This window comes from Hipposideros armiger, unplaced genomic scaffold, assembly GCF_001890085.2.
Source record: "Hipposideros armiger isolate ML-2016 unplaced genomic scaffold, ASM189008v1 scaffold_1142, whole genome shotgun sequence".
NCBI classification, from domain to species: Eukaryota; Metazoa; Chordata; class Mammalia; order Chiroptera; family Hipposideridae; genus Hipposideros; species Hipposideros armiger.
The window spans coordinates 265,370-285,306 of NW_017732492.1; the positions used below are offsets into that span (position 1 = coordinate 265,370).

The 19,937-nt window shown below is 36.8% G+C and overlaps 1 protein-coding gene across 1 annotated transcript; it reads left to right on the plus strand.

Moving 5' to 3' along the window:
* The first annotated feature begins 3,852 nt into the window (after positions 1–3,852).
* On the plus strand, positions 3,853–4,426 carry LOC109376512 (enhancer of rudimentary homolog). Its single transcript, XM_019632447.1, has one exon. The coding sequence runs from the start codon at positions 3,899–3,901 to the stop codon at positions 4,211–4,213; it is 315 nt and encodes a 104-aa protein (XP_019487992.1). The 5' UTR covers positions 3,853–3,898; the 3' UTR covers positions 4,214–4,426.
* Positions 4,427–19,937: the final 15,511 nt, after the last annotated feature.

A 19,937-nucleotide genomic window follows, 5' to 3' on the forward strand; every position in this document is an offset into this window, starting at 1 on the left:
CAGGTCACATTATTACAAAGTTAAACAAAACAGTATTTCTCAATCTGTATTGTTCCCCAAAGTATAAAATTAAAAATGGTGAAACTCTACGAAAGTGGCCATACAATCAACTTAGAAAAATCCCAAATGATGAATCATTATTTTTAGAAATTGCATAAATTCTATTTGTATTTCCTCTTGCACCCAAAAGTTATTAATAGAATTTTGCAAATTTCCAGGTAGAAGGGTCTTTTTGTTTTTTATTTGATCCTAATTTCTAGTTTTATTACATTGTGATTAAAGTCTTGTTTATAAGATTTCTACTTTATTGAAACTACTAATGATTTCTTTTTTATATATGATCAATTTTTGTGACTGTGCTATGTGTGCTTGAGAAGAGGCTGTGTTCTCCATTATCTGTGTATAAAATTTGATATACAACCCCTTGATTGTTTGTTTTTTATTTTTTAGGTCTTTTTTGTTTTATAGGTCTTTTACAATCTTACTTACATTTCTTGTCCATGTGACCTATGTTGTACTAAAGGTAAGTACGTTAGTTTCTTTTCAATGATGTGTTTTTACTCATGTCTTCTCACATTGCCTATAGTTTTTGCTTTTAAAGGGGTCACTATGTTATTTAGTGCATAGATATTCATAACATTGCAAATAGTGACTTTTATCATTAAAAAGTGCCCTGTGTGTGTGAACAAGCTTCTTTTACATTATGCTACATAAGTCTGTGTCTGGACCCAGAACCCAGCAAGCCTACCATTTCTTCTCTTTACACTGCCAAGTCATGTTTCCTTTTGATTTCTGGTACACAAAGACACGCACTTTAGTTTTGAGCTTAGATATTTTTTATTAAATTTGTAGTATTTCTTGTGTATATCTAGAGCAATTAGGGATATTGAAAGTATGATATGCCATAGCTATTTTGATAGGAATTTATCATTTATTCAGCTCTTTTTTTCTTCTGTTTTATACTCAAGACACATGTAAAATTCTCTGGGTCATGGAGAATGTATTAAAATTCTACTCACTTATTTTCAACTCGTCAATAATTTTCCCAACAATTCTACCTAGTCTTCTACTCTTCTAACTTCTGGAGCACGTAGCATTAGTTTCTGTTATATTATTGATGTGCCATAGTTTTGTGTCATTGGTGAAATATTTCAGGTAAATTAATCTTCTCTCCCCACTTAGTACATAAGTTTTTCCACAGCAGAGTCCACATGGAGGCACCTTTCCTACCATGCAGACCTAGAGACTCTAGGGCTAATAATTAAGTTGGGTGTGTGCTGCAATACAGGAATGAATAATAAGGTGGATGCACAAGGGGAGAGTGAATGGGAAAAGTTACAGGTGACTTTGGAGCTGTGCCTTAAATTTGTGAGAAGACACGCATTCATTAGGCAGATAAAGGAGAAAAGACGTCCTAATGAATGAAGAGCTTGTTAAAATGCACAAAGCTATGGGAACACAGGGCTTATTAAGAAAATGGTGAATAAATTCAGTATGATTGGAGATCAGTGTGTTAAAAGATATGTTATATATATTAGTATATGTTGTATGTTATATATGTATAGTAGTAGTATATAGCATATATATGTGTATATATATATATATACACATATATATACACATATATGTGTGTGTGTGTTTGTTTGTGTGTGTGTGTGTGTGCCTTGTATGCCCTGGTGAGAGGTTAGAGTATTATTCTGCCAGTACTAGAGATAACCATTAGGGGTATTTCAGAGGGAAAGTGATACGATCATAGTTGGCTTGGGAAAAATAACCATGTCAACAGTTGGGAAATATATCTCAGGGGTATCAATGAAAACGCATTGGTGTAAAAGTCACACAATGTGGATAGGAGAGACATGGTAATAACTGAACTAGTAATGGTAGAAAGAGGTAAGATGTTAGATTTGTTAGTTATTTTGCAGGTAGAATTGCTAAAACTTGATATTGAATGTGCTGTCACAGATAAGGCAGGTATAGAGGGTTATGTCAATATCTCTGGCTATAAATATTTTGTAAGTGGCCTAAGAACTCAGGCGACAGAGAAGGTTTAAGGGATGCAGAGCAGATTTTAAATTCACATTTGTGGATAGATAAGGGGAAAATTCTCTCTCTCTCTCTCTCTCTCTCTCTCTCTCTCTCTCTCTGCTGCTGCTGCTGCTGCTGCTCCCGTGCTTTGCTTCAGCCTTGATGTGAAGGAATTATATGACATAAAATAGTTAAATGCCAAAAGAGGCCATTGCATTATAAGTTATGTTATATTATAATAGGCATATTCCACTCGGGGACAAACGGCGGGGGTGCGGTGGGGGTGGGGGTAAAGTTGCCTTAAGGTTTAACACAGGCAGATTAAACTTCCAGAAAGAGCCTTCTCTTTCAACATCACTGTCATGATTTTTCCACAAAGGCAGTTAATACTCTAAGCTATAAAGTCTAAGTAAATGAAATAACTCAGTGATACCAGCGTCCCAAAGGAATGGGGGCTATGGGACAGAACTAGGCAATTCATAGTTCAAGTGAGTAAATGGCCAGTATCCAGAAGCAGACACAGGCAGTGCTTATCTCCCAGACTGACGATTCTGGAAGGAGATATGATTAAGATACTCTTAAACCATTAAATTGCATTGCCATTGGAAACCTGATGTCCTGGGCACTCTCAGAACATATGGCAGAAAAATATCTTGTCAAGAATTTCATTGCCAGCATCAGTCCACATCTTTGACAATCACAGCTGCCATGCTGGCTGGTAGCCAAGGATGATTCAAGACTGCCTGTTCTTGTATGAGAGAGATGGAAAGGTTGGAGGTTAGTCCCATTATTTGATTTTCATCTTGCTACTGAGGGCATGAATCACAAGCTACAGCCCAGTGCACTGTTTCCACAGACCTTCTGTTCCATCTTCCTAGTGGAAATGACAGAGAGACATGGTGACCCAGGGTCATGCATCCATAAGTGGGGTCAGGCATGCGGCTTGCCCAGGAAAGTCAACTTTCTTGGTTCTGGTCTCATTTATAATGAAGCAGTTAAAATGAATCCAGCTAATGAATGGTTTGAGTGTGGGGGTTTTGATTTGCCTCAGCAGCAGTAGTTACTAGATTGAATATGGTAGTCCTTTTCTAGAGAGTTAATGAGAGAATAGAAGCTTGTAAGTGAAACTTGGAGTCTTAGCAGAAAAATGAATAAGCAGTGACATAAAAACATGTAACATGCCAAGCGCTAAAAACTGTTCCTTCTGATAGATAGTCTACATTGGACTATAAGGGTTGCCTAAAATTCCAGCTAGTAGATTCAGCCTTGGTTTGAAATTAACAAATTACCTCATTAAGCCCTTTCTGAAGATGAAAATATTATTCTTGTCAGGATATTCTTTTACGGCTTGCTTTTTGTTTTGTTCTGTCATTTGTCTGTATTTTCACAGGGAAAAGTGTTATGACCATGCCCACTTTTTGACTAGACTCCTGTGCACTGACTATAGGGGATAGAATAACAACAAAATGTCATCAGTCTGGGTATTTAAATTAATCAGTTTAACAAGACAATAAAATCACACTGCCAGAATGACATATTTTATTAGGAGAATCAGGGTGGAAAAAGCAAGTTGGAGAGGCCAAGGGCCAAAAGCTCTTGCCTGGGGATGCTCAGAGACTGGAATGGAGTTATGGACAGACCAGGGATAGATACCATGAAAACACAGAATGAGGGCACAAATGTTCACTCATCCTCCCATAATGCCTAGCATATAGCATGTGTTCAGAAAGAGTCAAATTCAGTTTGATTCCCAGCCTGAGCTGAGTTGCCCCTGAGCTGCCAACAGGTGGCAGGATGGCTCAGCTTAAAAAAAAAAAAATGGTGTGCGGCGGCAGTGTCGGCTGCGGCTGCAGTGAAAGAGTTTGGCGCGATGTCTCACACCATTTTGCTCGTACAGCCTACCAAGAGGCCAGAAGGAAGAACTTACGCTGACTATGAATCTGTGAATGAATGCATGGAAGGTGTTTGTAAAATGTATGAAGAACATCTGAAGAGAATGAATCCCAACAGCCCCTCTATCACATATGATATCAGCCAGTTGTTCGATTTTATTGATGATCTGGCAGACCTCAGCTGCCTTGTTTACCGAGCTGATACCCAGACATACCAGCCTTATAACAAAGACTGGATTAAAGAGAAGATCTATGTGCTCCTTCGTCGGCAGGCCCAACAGGCCGGGAAATAGTTGTATTAGAAGCAATAAGGGGATGGGGGTGGGTTTGGAACACAGGTGTGTACAGCGTGCTGTAGTGGAAGTTCTGTATTCTCGTAATCCTGTTTCCATTTTGGTACATTCTAGCCAGGATTGAATGTGTTAGGTGAAATGTGAGGATCTGGTTCAATCTGAAAGCCCCATCACCCCCTTTTTTTTTCCCTGGGTTGTTTTTTGTTTTTTGTTTTTTACTTAAGCATTTTTATGATTATTTAGATGGAAGTTGTTCTTTGTCAGCTAATGTTGGTTCCAGTCCTTCACAAACTGTTCATGCCTGACTCATAACATTCACTGTACTAACCCTTCTTCAAGTTGGAGTCGGGGGTGGTGACACAAGTTTAGTTATGTCCCCAAGGTCTTGTGAAAAACAAATAAATGTTCTTTAGTTAAAAAAAAAAAAAAGTCAAATTTTACATTAGAAAGCTGATTTCTGTCTTCCAAATAAGGCCTGGTCTATATATTACATTACTAATAACTAACATTAAAACCTCCCATCTACTTTTAAAATGCAAGTTTCCCTTTGAATTTGCTTGTATTGTATGCTTTTTCTGAATTACATTCTACCATTCTGCTTTTTTCATAGATTTGCATTTTTGACAATGAAGAAACAATGTTTATTACTTGTTTATCCTTCCTTCAGGGACTTACATTTCCATCAAAGGATTATAACTTGGTGAGGATCAGGCTGAGGATTCTAACCTTAATAGCATAAGACACTTCATCATAATGTGTAGAATCTTTCTGGATTAGTTCTCTGTGTGTTGGGCTTAGCTGATATTTTATTCTCATATTTTACTCTTTCAAAGCACATGAGCAGAAAATTAGGTGCAATGAATGTGTGCTTCATGAGGTGAGTGAATAATTAGAAAGGTTTTTTTTGAAATTTAACATTTTATTAAAAGAACAAAAAATAACACAAAAATAGTATACTAAAATGAGTTGCATAATGCACACTTCTACACACAAACAAGCAGCACAGCACTATAATTTGGAGAAAAACATAAAAAAATCAAAGCATCTTCCCTATAGATAGCAGTTGAGGGAATAAACTATTGCATTCTGGAGGCAAAGTATTATGGGAAGTTTATATTTATGAAATATTGGGGTTAAAATGTGTAATTATTGCATGAGACTAATAATTTTCTTATCTATAGGTATTTTTAAATTGACATTTTCTACCCAAAATGCATGTTTCTATTTTCTACTTTACACCTATTGTTTTTATATAAATGCATAGAGTTAGCCTTTAAAACAGAGTGCTTTTAAGACCATCTTTCCTTTAAAATAAATCTTAATTTAAATTATTGTAATTTGGGGACACGATAACAAATGGTTCATGTTCTAATAATTAAAGCAGCAACAACAATAAAAGGAAAAGTGGTATTTAAAACTAGCTGAGCAGAAACAAGTAAATAGAAAAAATTCACCGTATACTAATGGATACCATTGGTATACAATGAGGGAGTAATGTTTTTTAAAAGAAAAGCAATTAATCTTCCTCACAAATTCTCTATGGCATTTATACTTATAGTTTTGGGAAAAAAACACATTTGATGCAATTGTATATGAAAAAAAATCAATAATACTGATGTGCTGGGCTGGCCGAGTGGAGCATTGGTTAAGAGCTGGCTTGGGACGCCAGAGGACCCCGGTTCGGATCCCACATATGAGGGCCAGTGACACTGCCCTCTACAGCTAAGATGCTGAACAACAGCTCAACCTGGAGCTGGGCTGCCATGAGTTGCAGGTGACTGTGTAAGCTGCAGCCACTGCTACAGTGGGTTGCCATGGGCTACCGTTAGTAGCCAGCAGCCAGCGTGAACGGCCAGCAGCTGCCGTGAGCGGCCGTCCAGAAGCCAGCGACTGATGTGCCTCGCCCAGGAAGAGTGCAATGATGGTGCCAACTTGGGCCAGTGAAGCAACGTCCTCCACAACTAGACTGAAGAACAAAAGGACAGCAACTTGTCTGTTCCCCTTCCCCCAACTCCCCAATAAAAAGCTTTTAAATAAATAAATAAATAAATAAATAAATAAATAAATAAATAAATAAATAAATAAATAATACTGATGTGCTTTATTTTGAAAAGGATATGGAAAAAACCTGGGAGGATTATGTAAACAACGAAAACCTGTGGCTGCTCACCAAAGTGCAATTTTTCCCCTGAATTGTGTCAAAATAAATTATTTGTGACATTACTCAATGTCGAAGAATTTGCAAAGCTGTAAAATAAAAATGAGATATCAATCAAGGAGAATATTTTGTATCTGTAGTAGGATAAAGCATTAGTCCTGCTTTACAGAGATTCACCTCTCCTTACATTGTTTTGTTTGGTTTTCTCCCCTTTACTTCATGAGAAGAAATGATTCAGCCCCTTTTAGGACATAAGCAAATAAGACAGTTCATTTTGGGTTACTTATGATTGAGACATAACTTTCATGAGTCATTGAGGTTGGTTCCAAAATACCATGGAGGACTACATGAAGAGAAGAGAGAGATCAGAGCTCTGGGGTAAGGAAGATAACATGAGGGTGAAAAGCATGCTGCTGTTGGATTTAGCACAATGCCTAACATGTATTAGGAGTGCAACAAATTTGAGTTGAACAAATGAATGGATGCATCCATAAACACAAGTGAACGAGTTAATTATGGAAATGTTACATATGAGTTAATGTCCAAATTTTCAGTGTTTTTGAATGTTTTTATCTGACAAGTTCTGAACAGTGAGACAGTGAGTTTAATCTCTGCAAGTCACAGACATTAAATAAATAAAAAAACCTAGAAAGGATGGCATTTCTGTAAGCTTTGTCCAGAAACGCCAACACTAAGATCTGATTTGTTTTAGACATGAATTTTGTCATTAGTGCCAATCACCATGTCATAGGTTTTATTTTCTGATTTATAAAATGAAGATTCACAACCCAAGACATCAGTTACCATAAATCATATTTACCAAACAGTACCTATTATATTTTTTCTTGAGACAAATAGATTTTTATTTTGTTCCTTAAATTCATAGCTTCGTGGAAGATGCCCAGTCAAAGATAAATTGTGGCCATGGAAAGCATTTTTCAAGACTTCAATCTTAAACTGTCTTAAAAGAAAAAGAATTCAGGAAAAAAACAAAACAAAACAAAACAAAAAAAACTTCAAACTAAGTTCCAAAATATCTTTCCACATGAAATCAAAACCATCCATCAAAGGTAAATTTCCTAAAGTTTACTTTGTGATAGCTGTTTGCTTTTTTTTCTCTCCCTTTATTTTCATTGGGTGTTTGTGGTAGTTCAAAAGTTTTCTGAGGAAGAACATCTAACTTGTCTATGCCTATATTTTCAATGAAATGATATCTGCAGTGCCACTTTTGAGAGTTTAGACAGTTCATATTACCATGAGACAGAATTATCAGATTGCATGATGCTGTTGTGGGTTGCCAATTTTACTGTTTTTTTTCATTCAAGTGTTTAGTTAAAATATCACTCCTTTATTTTTATTTTATTCATTGAATGTTCCCCATAAGGCCCCACCTCAAATGAGAAGGGGCAGGAGGAAAAACGAGATCCTGTTTCTTTAAAATGCAGGTGAAGGTTTCAGGTGAATGTTCCGTCCAGTGTTCTGGACCTTCCCCAGGCCCCTATTCAAGGAGGCACCCAGCAGTCCAGTTTGAAAAAGTCTAGGGAAGAACTCTGCTTGGCCAGCCTTGGATCACATGCCCGTTTTACACCAGTTAAGTGTGGATAAGGAAGCAGAGTCACCTAGGTAGTATGTGGAATGGTCCACTAGAATCTCATGAATAAAATGGGAGAAGCATTTCCAAGGAAGCATGGAAAAAAGTGGAAATCATTTAAGGATTTCAAAAGAAATATGTGCACAGTGTGGGTGGAATGTGGAAAGAGGCTAACATGAAAATCAGTAGAGAGCAGGTGAAGGCATGAGCTTGGACTTGCACTCGTAGACTTGGATGAGAGGAGTTAGAAGGGCTGTGCCTGACCGCCTGCTCTCAGGAAGGCATTACTGAGCAGATAGTATTGAACTAATTTTTCAACACCGATGAGAAAGAAAGAGAAAAAAAACATAAAGAAGAAAGGAGAAAAAGAGTGAGTACTAGGAGCTCTAGAAACATTCATGAAATGTGTGAGCTTGATTTGGGGTAGTTTCTACGCTCACATTCTATGATGCTCAGAGTTTCAGTTCCATTCTTGAGGAGGTCATTTATTCTGCCCATAGGGTGCCTTCTGGCTCCATAATGCCTTCTGTGCCCCAAAAAAGGTAGCCCCAAAGTCAGTCCTGTCTCTCTTTTGAAGAAGTCACAGTCCAAAATAGAAGACACTTTTGCCCTCACCACCCCTCCCTTCACAATCAGAGCTTGCTTTTCTTGATGCATTTATCAAAACTCAATATTAGGAAACAAATCAGTCAATTATTTTGATATATAGTGTAAATTATTTATGGTTTCTTTTAACCCTTTTATTATACTTGCCTTTCAAAAGAAGGTAAAGAGTAATAGAGCAGGGAAGGGAGCTGTTACAAGATGAATGTGGTAGAATCTTAAACCCTGAGTCTAAAACTCTAACAATTCTTGTTTTGTTTTGTTTTGCTTCTCCCACACTGCCTAATATCCCATAATTAGAAAATAACTCATGTTAAAATGATTTTCTTGCTAAATATAGGCACTCTGTAAAGATTAACTAGCATGAGTAGAATTCATTTATTATGCTTTAATGCGAATTTGTTAATTTTCTCTAGCTTTTTTTAACCTGAGAATCAGTAACCCAATCTTATCAATCTGTTCTCACATGACCTGGTTTCCAGACCCTTTCATCCACCCCGCTGCATGCGGGCTGCTTTCACAACGTCTTCCTGAAAATGTGATGACAAAAAAAGAAAACGTCAGTCTCATATATTTTTGGTGGTATGAAAATAGGTGCTCATTCTTTTTGACTTAGGAAACCTATTGCTGAGTATTTACCTTATGACAAGTTTTTAAGAGAAATGGTTAAATTAATTCTGGTTTTTTTCTTTCAGTGATACATAACATGAGTTAGCCATATGTTATAATTATGTAGAAATGTCCCTAAGAAGTATTTTTAGTGTGTGTGTGGGAGGGGGGGGAGAGGAGGGGTGAAAGCCACAAGTTAGTGAATCAACATAGTATGATAACCTTTGCTTATTTTTTTAAGTATATACATCTGTGCATATTTATTTACTGGTATATGACTTTTATTCTTGAAATGAAGTCAAGAAACTATTAGCAATGGTTTCCTTTAGAAAGAATAATATTTATAACTTTATATTATTTTGTAATAGTTGGAATTTCTTTCCCTAAGTGCCTAACATATTAGTTTAGTTTTGTTTTGTTTTAATTTCAGCATGTGTTCATTAGGCAGCCAACCTATGGGTCATTTGTGTCTCCTATTGATATAGTCTATCTTAAACAAGCAAACCCCCAAAATGTGAGAAAACACCATTTGCAATGCTTTAAGGGGGGATAGAAAGTGTTCATGTCAAATGGGCACACAGCTTCCTGGGTGTGAAATATCTGATAAGAGTCCAGTGAAATCACTTCCTCCCTTGATCCAGAGACCAGATGGTCTCTTTGGCCTTCTTCAAATGACAGTTTTCAAGGCAGTTTAGAAAATCATATAAAATATAAGAGGCTAAAATAAATGGTTTAAGGCAGAATTGTTCAAACTGGTATCTCACAGAGCATTGTTTGGCAAAATGTTTTGCAGTAAAAATATAAAATTGAGAAAATCTGGCTGTAACAATAGTTAAATTATTTATCACACAAGTACACTCTAGATAATTGTAATGTAATTTGTGATTGTCAGAGAAAGGTATGCAGGCTTTACTTGCCTAGCTAAAATCCCCCAACTGTGTTCTAAGTAATATCCATTTTATGAAATGCTGTTCTGGGAAACTGATGAAGAGAAAACTAGAAATTAAATATCTACCTATAGAAATGCATGCCATATGATTCTTTGTAGTTTCTAAAAGTGAAATACACATTTGATTCTATGCTTCCTAACACCTGATAAAAAATATGTTAATGCAAACCTGGTTGAAAAAATAATAAAATATTTAAGAGAAGCACCCTTTCCTGATACTGAAACTAGTATGAAGTTTCATTAAAGAGAACACTAAGAGATTTTACTGGTTAAGAGTTCAAAAAATTTGGATCAATATGGCAACATGCCCTCTCTGCTCCTACCTTGTGGTTGATGAATGAGCTTGAAAAAATATCACAGTGGTGCAAATTCTCACCACCTCAATTCATGATCTCTAGTGTCAATTTGAGACTAAGCATTATTTTATCCAAAGGTGCATTTTCATCATTCTTTGATCCTGTAGAGATCATTCTTTCTTCTCAGCAGTTGACCTTGACCCAGAGGAAAATGAAGCTTTCAGTTGTGACCTCTCTTAATTCTCCACTCCTGTTCTTAAATCTTCTCTGTAGATGCAACCCCCTTACCTTTTAATACCAGTCTCAAAAAAGGAAATATCTTGTTTTGACTCAGATTAAATCTCTCCCCTATGCTTTTCTACTGGTTTCCTTTCTATGAGTTCTAGCTTTTTAATGATACCCTCTATTCAGTGATGCATGTTCTCCTACCTGAGTTATTTGTCCCTGGCTTTCTTAGGCTCTGAAGATATTTAAAACAGTTGATTTAAAGTCTTTGTTTAATAAGTCCAATGTCTGCCCTGCCTCAGGGACTGCTTCTGTTAATTTATTTTCCCTGTGAATGAACTATGCTTTCCTTTTTTTATATAGCCTATAATTTACTTTTTGTTGAAAACAGGATGTTTTAAATATTATAATGTCTCAACTTTGGAAATCAGATTCTTCTCCACCCCAGAATTTGTTGCTGCTTGTTTCAGGGTTGTTATTGTTTGTTTGTGTACTAACTTTCCCAAACTACTTTCGTAAAGTCTATATTCCTTGTTGTGTGTGACCCCTGACGTCTCTGTTCCATTAGCTTAGTGATCAGCAAATGTTTTAGCAGACATTTTTTTAAACTCCTGGGGCCAAAAATCCAAAACAAAACAAAACAAAACGCTTCCGGTCTTTGCAGATTGGCTGTGTGAGGACGTGCCTTCAACACTTATCCAAGCTATTTACAACTCTGATTTAAACTTTATTTCTTGCTTGTGTGGAGCCTGAAGGTCAGCCAGAGATGACACTTAGGGCCTTCCCAGTTGTCTTCGGAGCATTCATCAACTATGCGTATGTGCGTGTCCTTCTTGATTACCCAGTGTACACAGGAATTTTTAGAAGCCTTTATTCTCCCATGTATCACATTTTCCCAGCTTCTTCCTTCCCAGACTTTCCTGGTTGCCTGTCGCTTGTTTAGACCTCTGTTGCATTTAGAAGCTTAGCAAATGTCACCCAGGAAGCCACCTCGGTCCCTGGAATGCTCCACATTACACTAAGTAAGGCCAAGCTTTCACCAGTCTTCAAGAAACCAGCAGACAGATTGAAACCATTATTGTAATTACTTGAGACTAAGGACCATATTGCTCCCTCTGGCGCTAGCAAGCTGAACTAGGAGTCTGAGGTGCTGTACTGTACTCACGGCCACTGTTGATTTGAAGGATGAGAAACGATAAACCAAAGGTATTTCTCTTTTCAACAGCTTCATCCCAACACTTTTTTTTGTTTCAGGTAAACAAAAAAATTTAATAGTTAGACATTTACACCCCTCACACAGTGATAACCCCCTCCCCCAATCTACCGCCACTCTGACATCATGTATAGCTGTTACAATTCCATAGACTCTATTCCCTGTGTGTACTCCGCATCCTGTGACTGTGTTAATTTATATGTTAAATTATAGTTGACATTCAGTATTATTCAGCTTCAGCTTCAGAGACCACTCCCAACACTTTAAAAGTCTGTTTAAATCTTCCCCACTACAAAGAATACAAAACAAATTAGTAAAAGAAAACTTGGCCCCTCCTTCAACATAGCACCACCTCACTATTTTCTTCATTCTACATCCAAGTCCTTCACAGAGAGAAACCTACTGCCCTTTACTATCTCTGTCTTCCCCTTTGACAGGAAGACCTTCCTGACCATTCAGGTGAAATCGAACCCGTGATTCATTTTACCTTGCTTTTCTAGTATATAATGTTCCCATGCCATGTAGAACAGTTCCCCCCCCCCCGCTCCCCTGGGATTGGTTTTGTTTTGTTTTTTTTGTGCTTACTAGTCTACTCCATCCTTTCAAGTCTGTGAGTTCTTCAGAGGTTAGATCATTCCTTAATTGGTTTTGTATATTAAGAACTTAAAGTGCCTAGCACATGTCAATAATTTAATACATGCATTGAACCAAATCCTCACAATTGATACAAGACTGAGTTATAGAACTGTTCCTTATACATGCAACAACTTAAATCATTTGCATAATTTCACAATGGAATTTATTTTGGATGATTTTGTATACGGGGACATAATAATGCAAACCAGATGTACGGCCCTTGGATGATCTGACTTCATTTAATAATACAGTTGAGACATCTATAAGAATGAATGGACTGAGCCGGCCGAGTGGCGCATTGGTTAAGAACTGGCTTGGGATGCCAGAGGGCCCCGGTTCGGATCCCACATATGAGGGCCAGTGACACTGCCCTCTACAGCTAAGATGCTGAACAACAGCTCGACCTGGAGCTGGGCTGCCGTGGGTCACCGGGCGTAGGCTGCAGTCCCCTGCTGCAGTGGGTTGCCATAAGCTATCATATGTAGCCGGCAGCCAGCGTGAGAGGCCAGCAGCCGCCATGAGCGGCCGTCCAGAGGCTGGCGACTGATCTGCCTCGCCCGGGAAGAGCGCAATGATGGTGCCAACTTGGGCCAGTGAAGCAACATCCTCTACAACTAGACTGAAGAACAAAATGACAGCAACTTATCTGTTCCCCTTCCCCCGATTCCCCAGCACTGTTCCCCTTCCCCAATTCCCCAATAAAATCTTTAAAAAAAAAAAAAAAGAATGAATGGACTAAGTATTTCTGAGGAAACCTGTGTTAACACAAAGTTTTTAATAAAGAGTAAAAATTTAAGATTTGAGTTTATACTACCTGTATAAAGCCTGACATGCAGATAGTATATGTCATCGATTAGTTAAGGGCAGATTAACACAATAAATCAGAGTTATAAAATCATAGTCTGACTGTGGCATATAATTGAATGGATGGCCATTCTCACCTCTACACAGGTTAGCTAATGAAGTACCTATGGGTAGCACCAAAAGATAGCTCAGAAGAGAATTTGGAGACCAGCTTAACACAAAGACAAATTAAGATCACTTTTGCAAAAGTCTACGCCATTTAAATGGAAATGGTTTTCACCTGGGAAATTTTCAAAACAAGCATCAATAGTCACCCATAAAGCGATAAAAAAGAATCATCTAAATAAACATCCTGGGAGATAGAAAGCAGAGCAGTCAGGAGCATAAGCACAGAACTCATTTGCTATATGTTTGCTAACATCAATTTCTAGTTTAATTACCTGGAGCAAATGGTCTGATTTTATGTATCCAAGTCTTCATATTCTTGAAATAATTATAACATTTATATAGCTCTTTGAGTCAGACACTAATTTAAGTGTTTTATGTATATCAAATTATTTAATTCTAACATCCATCCTATGGGGTAGGTGCTATTTTACAAATGAGGACACTGAAAAACTAAGTTATGTCTTGGTCATGGTTGCAAAAGTGATGGTAAAAGCCAGATTCAACCCAAGTGGCCATATGGCTCCAATGTGTTTGCTATGCCTCATCACATTCTCTGTTTTCACCCATCTTTTACGGTCACTCTGAGGATTAAATAAAATAATGTAGTCACAATACGGGCAGTACCAGTGTCGCAGAAATTAAATGCTCTCATAGGTATCTAATTGTAAGAAATGTAATGTTTCAAAGAACTTCCCAAACTCTATTGATTTCAAACTACAGGGACCAATAACTACATTATTTTATTTATCTCTTAGTCCAGAAATAAAACTATGTGTTGATGGCCAACTGAGTTTTGATAAGGGTGTCGAGACCATTCAATTGGAAAAGAACAGTCTTTTTTAACAAATGGAACTGAGACAAATGGACAGCCACATACAAAATAATAAAGTTGGACCTTCACTTCACATCATATGTAAAAATTAACTCAAAATAGATCAAAGAAAAAAGTAGTTTGCTTTTCATCAAAATTAAAAACTATGTTTCAGAGAACACTATCTGGAGGCCTTCCTCTTCTATTTCACTGGATCATCTTTTTTTTTCATTCTTTTAAATATTTTGGTATTTTAATAATTCTTTATACTTTGTAATGCAGATATCTTACCCTTAAATGCTTGGCATTTTAATAAATCTGCAACAGAATTTGTCATGTAGCTTGAAAAGATGATTCTAAAATTGTCTTCAGAGAGCATGAGACCAAGACTATCTAAGATAATTTTGAAGAAAAAAGAGGAACATAGAGGTGTGCTGCTTCCCTTCCAGTTATACAGATTTATTTCTTGGGCTTTTGGTGTCAGATCTATGAAGCCATTGCCAAATGTAAGCATCTGAAGATTTACCCTTATGTTTTCTTTTCCTCTGAGTTTTGGAGTTTTGCTTTTACATTTAGGTCTTTGATACGTTTTGAGGATTCTTCAGGCTAAACAACAGCAACACCAGATGAATATTCCATCACACACACCACACACACACACATAGCCTAGCAAACACATGAAAGACTATATTGATAATGTACTAAATTTACTAATAATGTACTGAAAGCCACTGAATTGTTCACTTTAAAATTGTTAATTTTATGAGAATTTCACCTCAATAATTTTTTTAAATAGAAAATAAAGACAGGAAGTAGATTAGTGGTTGCTTAAAGCTGGGAGGATAAGGGGTTGGGAGTGATAGCTGAAGCATATGCAATTTTTTTTACATGATATAAATGTTCAATCACTATTATAATGATGTTTTTGCATATCTGTGAATGTACTAAACTCCATTGCGTCATATACTTTTAAATGGGTGAATTGTGTGGTATGTGAAAGCTGTTAAAAAAGGAACTCATATGTTGCATTAGTTTTCTATTGTTGTCATAACAAATTACCACAAATTTAGTGTTTAAATCACCTCAAAATTATTATCTTAACAGTTATGTAGGTCAGAAGAAGTCTGATAAGTGCCTATGAACTAAGATCCAGGTGTCTATAAGACTGTATTTGGGGACCCATTTTGTCCCGCTTCAGGTTGTTGACAGAATTCAATTCCTTGCACTCAGTTTCCTATATCTCAGAACCAGCAACAGGGTGTTGCATCCATCTCTCTGATCACAGATTATCTGCATTTATGAACTCGTGTAATCAGCTTAAGCCCACCAGAAAAGTCTTAGAAAATTTCCCCACGTCAAGGCCCATAACCTTAATCATATCTGCAAAAAACTTTTGCCATAAAAACATATTCTAGGATACAAGAGCATGGACATCTTTAAAGGAGTGCATCATTTTGCTTACCACATATGTTTCTAAAAATGTGAATATTCTTAGAAAATATAAACTAATAATTTTAGACCTTGGGAAATAAAAAGCAGTATTAAAGAAAACTCAAATAGTGGTTGTTCTAAAAGAAAAGATTGATACACTTGACTGCAATAAAATTTAGAAATTTGTTCATCAAAAGCACCATAAAGAAAAAGGGGGAGGAGGGGGAAAGACAGTTACAAACTGGGAAAAGATTTATGCAAATCATATAATTGATTTAAGCAGTGAGATTACATTAGAAAAAAACAAAAACAAATAAACAAACAAAAAAGCTCATGAAAAACAATAAGAAAAGCACAAACAACCCAATAGAAAAATAGACAAAAAAACCTCAAATTGGGAATATCAAGTATATAGGGCTAAAAACAAAAATATTGTTGCTGATCTGGTAAGTTTGAATTCAGACCATGATATGCTATGACTTTGTACTCATTTAGTTAGCAAACATTTAAAAGTGTGACAATAATAAGTATCAGGGAGGATGTGAATGACCAGAATGCCAATGGAGGGTAAACTAGCAAGCATTTTAGAAAACAGTTCAACATTATCTCCTAAAGCTGAATGCACACATACTCTAGAATTCACTGATTCCACTCCTACTTTTGCACGTCTTCACCAAATATTGTATAAAAGAATGTTCACAGAAGCTCTGTTCACAATGGTCAAATGGAAGCAATCAAAATATTTATCAACACAGAAGAGATGAACCACTTACATTATATTTACATAGTGGACTATGATATAATGATCAAACTGTCTAAAACAGTGACACGTAACAATATAAACAATCTTAACAGTTAAAAGTGAGTGAAAAAAGTAAGTCCTCAAAGATATGCTTGTATATATGAGTCAGTGTGTGTGTGTGTGTACATGTGTATATACAGTAAGTCCTCTCAGCATTATCAATAGATTCTTGGAAGTTGCGACTTCAAGTGAAACAACATATAATGAACCAATTTCACCATAGGCTCGTGGATATAAACAAGAGTTAAACTCCTACTGCATACTTCGGGTCACAAAACCAGCACCAAACATCTAAAAAAAGTCCCTAAATACTTCCCATATTAAACATCGAAATAAATGTGAGCTATACATACATTTAAGAAAGATTAATAAAAACAAGTAAGATCATTCTTTTCCAACCTGCTGATTCCAGCTCAGATGGGTGACCTGAGTCTTTCCCGACAGCTCAGGGCTTGGGGCAGGACCCCACCCTGGACAGGACGCCCTTCCATTGCAGGGCGCATCACACACACCCACACTCACTCAGCCTGGGACATTGTGGACACGCCAGTTCGCCTCACGTACACACCTTTGGGACGTGGGAGGAAACGGAGGCTCCCGAGAAACCCACGCAGCCATGGGGAGAGCATGCCAACTCCACACAGACAGTGGCCCCAGCTGAGCATCAAATTTTTTTCCCTCTCAGTTGTAACGAAGTGACGTTTTTCTAGGACCCGTTGTGTATGTATTGTATATCTATATCTATATATCTATATGTTTATATGTCTATATATCTATATATCTATATCTACATCTATATCTATATCTATAATACATATAGCTGCTATAAAAATAAAGAGGAAAGGAATGATGAGCATAAGATTTAGGACGATGGTTCCTCAGATGAAGTGGTTATGTATAAGTAGATGCAGTTTATTGTCCAAGTTCTGGGTTATTTGTAGAATGGTGGCTTTCTGAGTTACATTTTAAATGTACATTACATTAAATTATGAAAAATATAACTAAGTGTAAAGGGTTATTAATGGACAAATAATGAGATTAGGATTATAGTTAATTCAGTTTTGTGTCTCTGAGATCCACTTTAAATTCATACTTTCTTGCCCATTTCAAAAAAAATAGAGGGACATCTTTATCTTATTTTCATTGCTCTGATTATACAGTAAATAAATGTTCAGTTGTGTCAAGCCATGCAGTAGACTTGTTTTTGTTTTTGGTGTAGTGTTAGAAATGAGAGTATCTAAATAGCACAGAGCAACTAACACCTCAAAGGAAACTTTTATTTTAACATCAAAGATTTTTCTTTTCAAATAGTTGTAATGCTTGTTATGGTATCTAATAATGTCTAATAGTTTTGTGGAGCCAACATACTTTCCTGGTGCCAATTTTTAGTCAGTAATTTATTCATCAATTATTTATTTAATATAGTTAAAAAAATACAGTACACAGTGATCCTTTAGTAGTCGCCATATTTGCCAACAAACGATACCAGACAGTCAACCCAAAAGTGTATGTTTGTCATCTGGGCAAGAACCTAAACAGGGAACAATTATACATGGAAATTCCTGACCTGCATAAACCGAGTGATCCTACATAGCCAGCTTTGTCTCCCACCTCTAGCTGCTAGACAAACACACTTTCTCCAAAAAAGAATTTTTGAACTCTGTCTCCTCTAAGAAGTTTACACTAAGTGAAAGATGTACAGAAGTATGGACCTGTGTGTGTGTGTGTGTGTGTATCGGGGTGCCAAAAAATGTGTACAAGTGGACACTTTGGTCAACGTTGCTCAAGCAGTAGTTTGTCATAATCAGAAGTGTCTGGATGCTGATGGGAACCACTTTGAGCACCTCTTATAATTGCCAAAGTCAAACGCAACTTGTATTCATCATTTGTTATTGGTATATATTGAGTATTACAATTTAATATGGTTTTCCTTTCTTAAAATGTTTTTTGGCACTCTCTGTGCATGCACATATATATGCATATATTTGTGTATATATTTGCATATATTTGTGTACCACTTCTATTTTTATTTTCATCACATTTAGCACTTTTAACAATTGATAATCTAAATGCATTTTAGTTTAAAGAAAAATAAAGTGAAATGAGAGGACAAGAGAAAGAAAATGCAATAAAATGTGTTACACTTTTGCTTCCCACCTGACTGCTTCCGACTGAAAAGTTATAACCTATGTCTTTTCTATATGACTCTGTATATGGCTGTTTAATTGCTAGTAATTCAAATAACAAATCTTTTCACCTCTGTTGACTCTTGCCAATGCAGATTAATTTTTCTCAAAGAGAAATATTGCTGAGTCATTCACTGTGTGCCTCTGAACAAAGAAGTGGGAAGAAGAACCAAGGGCAAAAGAAAACGGGCTTTTTAAAGAGTAGTCCATGGTGGAACTGTGAGTTTCAAGTGACTCAAAATATATTGGGTTTGCCCCTCACATTGAAAAATTACAGTAAATTTAACTGAGACGCTCACAACTGGCAAAGAGAAAATTTAGTCGTTGAAAAGCAAGGGCAAGAAAATTTCTGTGATGGGGAGGGTCACATTCTCTCTGCTTCAAGAGGAATAACAGCTGCTATCCCATGTTTGAATGTCTATCAAGTGAGGCAGGAGGGCTCCAAGTGAAGAGATGGTAAACAATATATTTTTTTCTGACTGTCCAGGAAAGAACAAGTATAAATTTTAGTTCAATGTAAGCTTAGCATTTGTCTCAGCAGATACAAATTAGTTTGTGAGTGGAGCTTTGCCAGAATTCAGAGTTGAGATCTCCCTTATTCAATAGCATTTGGTGACACAGCCACAGGAATGGGCTCCAGGGGGTACTGTACTAGAATGTATAATAAATGCCGCCATGTTGGTATATGTGCACCTTAGTGCCCACTGATAGAGATGGGTCAGCACAACCTGAGACCTGTAAGAAGTGTGGGTTCCCACAGAAATATGACCCCATGTGTATCACAGATTGGTAAAAGCTGGAGGCATACAGGTTACATAAGTCACAGGAACACTTTCCACAACTGCCAACACTAGGAAAGCCCCTTTGCTCATGACCTCTGCAGTTGCTAAATATAGATGCTTAAAATCATAACAACAGCAGCGACAGAAACCACAACTGCAGCATCCAGCCCTTCTGGCTTGTTTATCCCATTCAGCTCATAGCATGGTAATTGCCACAAGTTTCAAAAATATTCATTGCACACACTGCATAGTCATAACTGGGACCTGAGCCTCTCCATCGTTGACGGTTTAAGTCCTTGGTTGCAGGAAGGAAAGTTCCAGTTCTTATTCTATTCTCTCCTTGACTTATACTCACTATGGCTACCTTCTTTCCCCAACTCATTTTTCAAAACCACTGAAGTTTCACCAACTCCCTAGATATGTCGTCCGAACACAAAATGCCATCTTTTCTCTGAAAAAT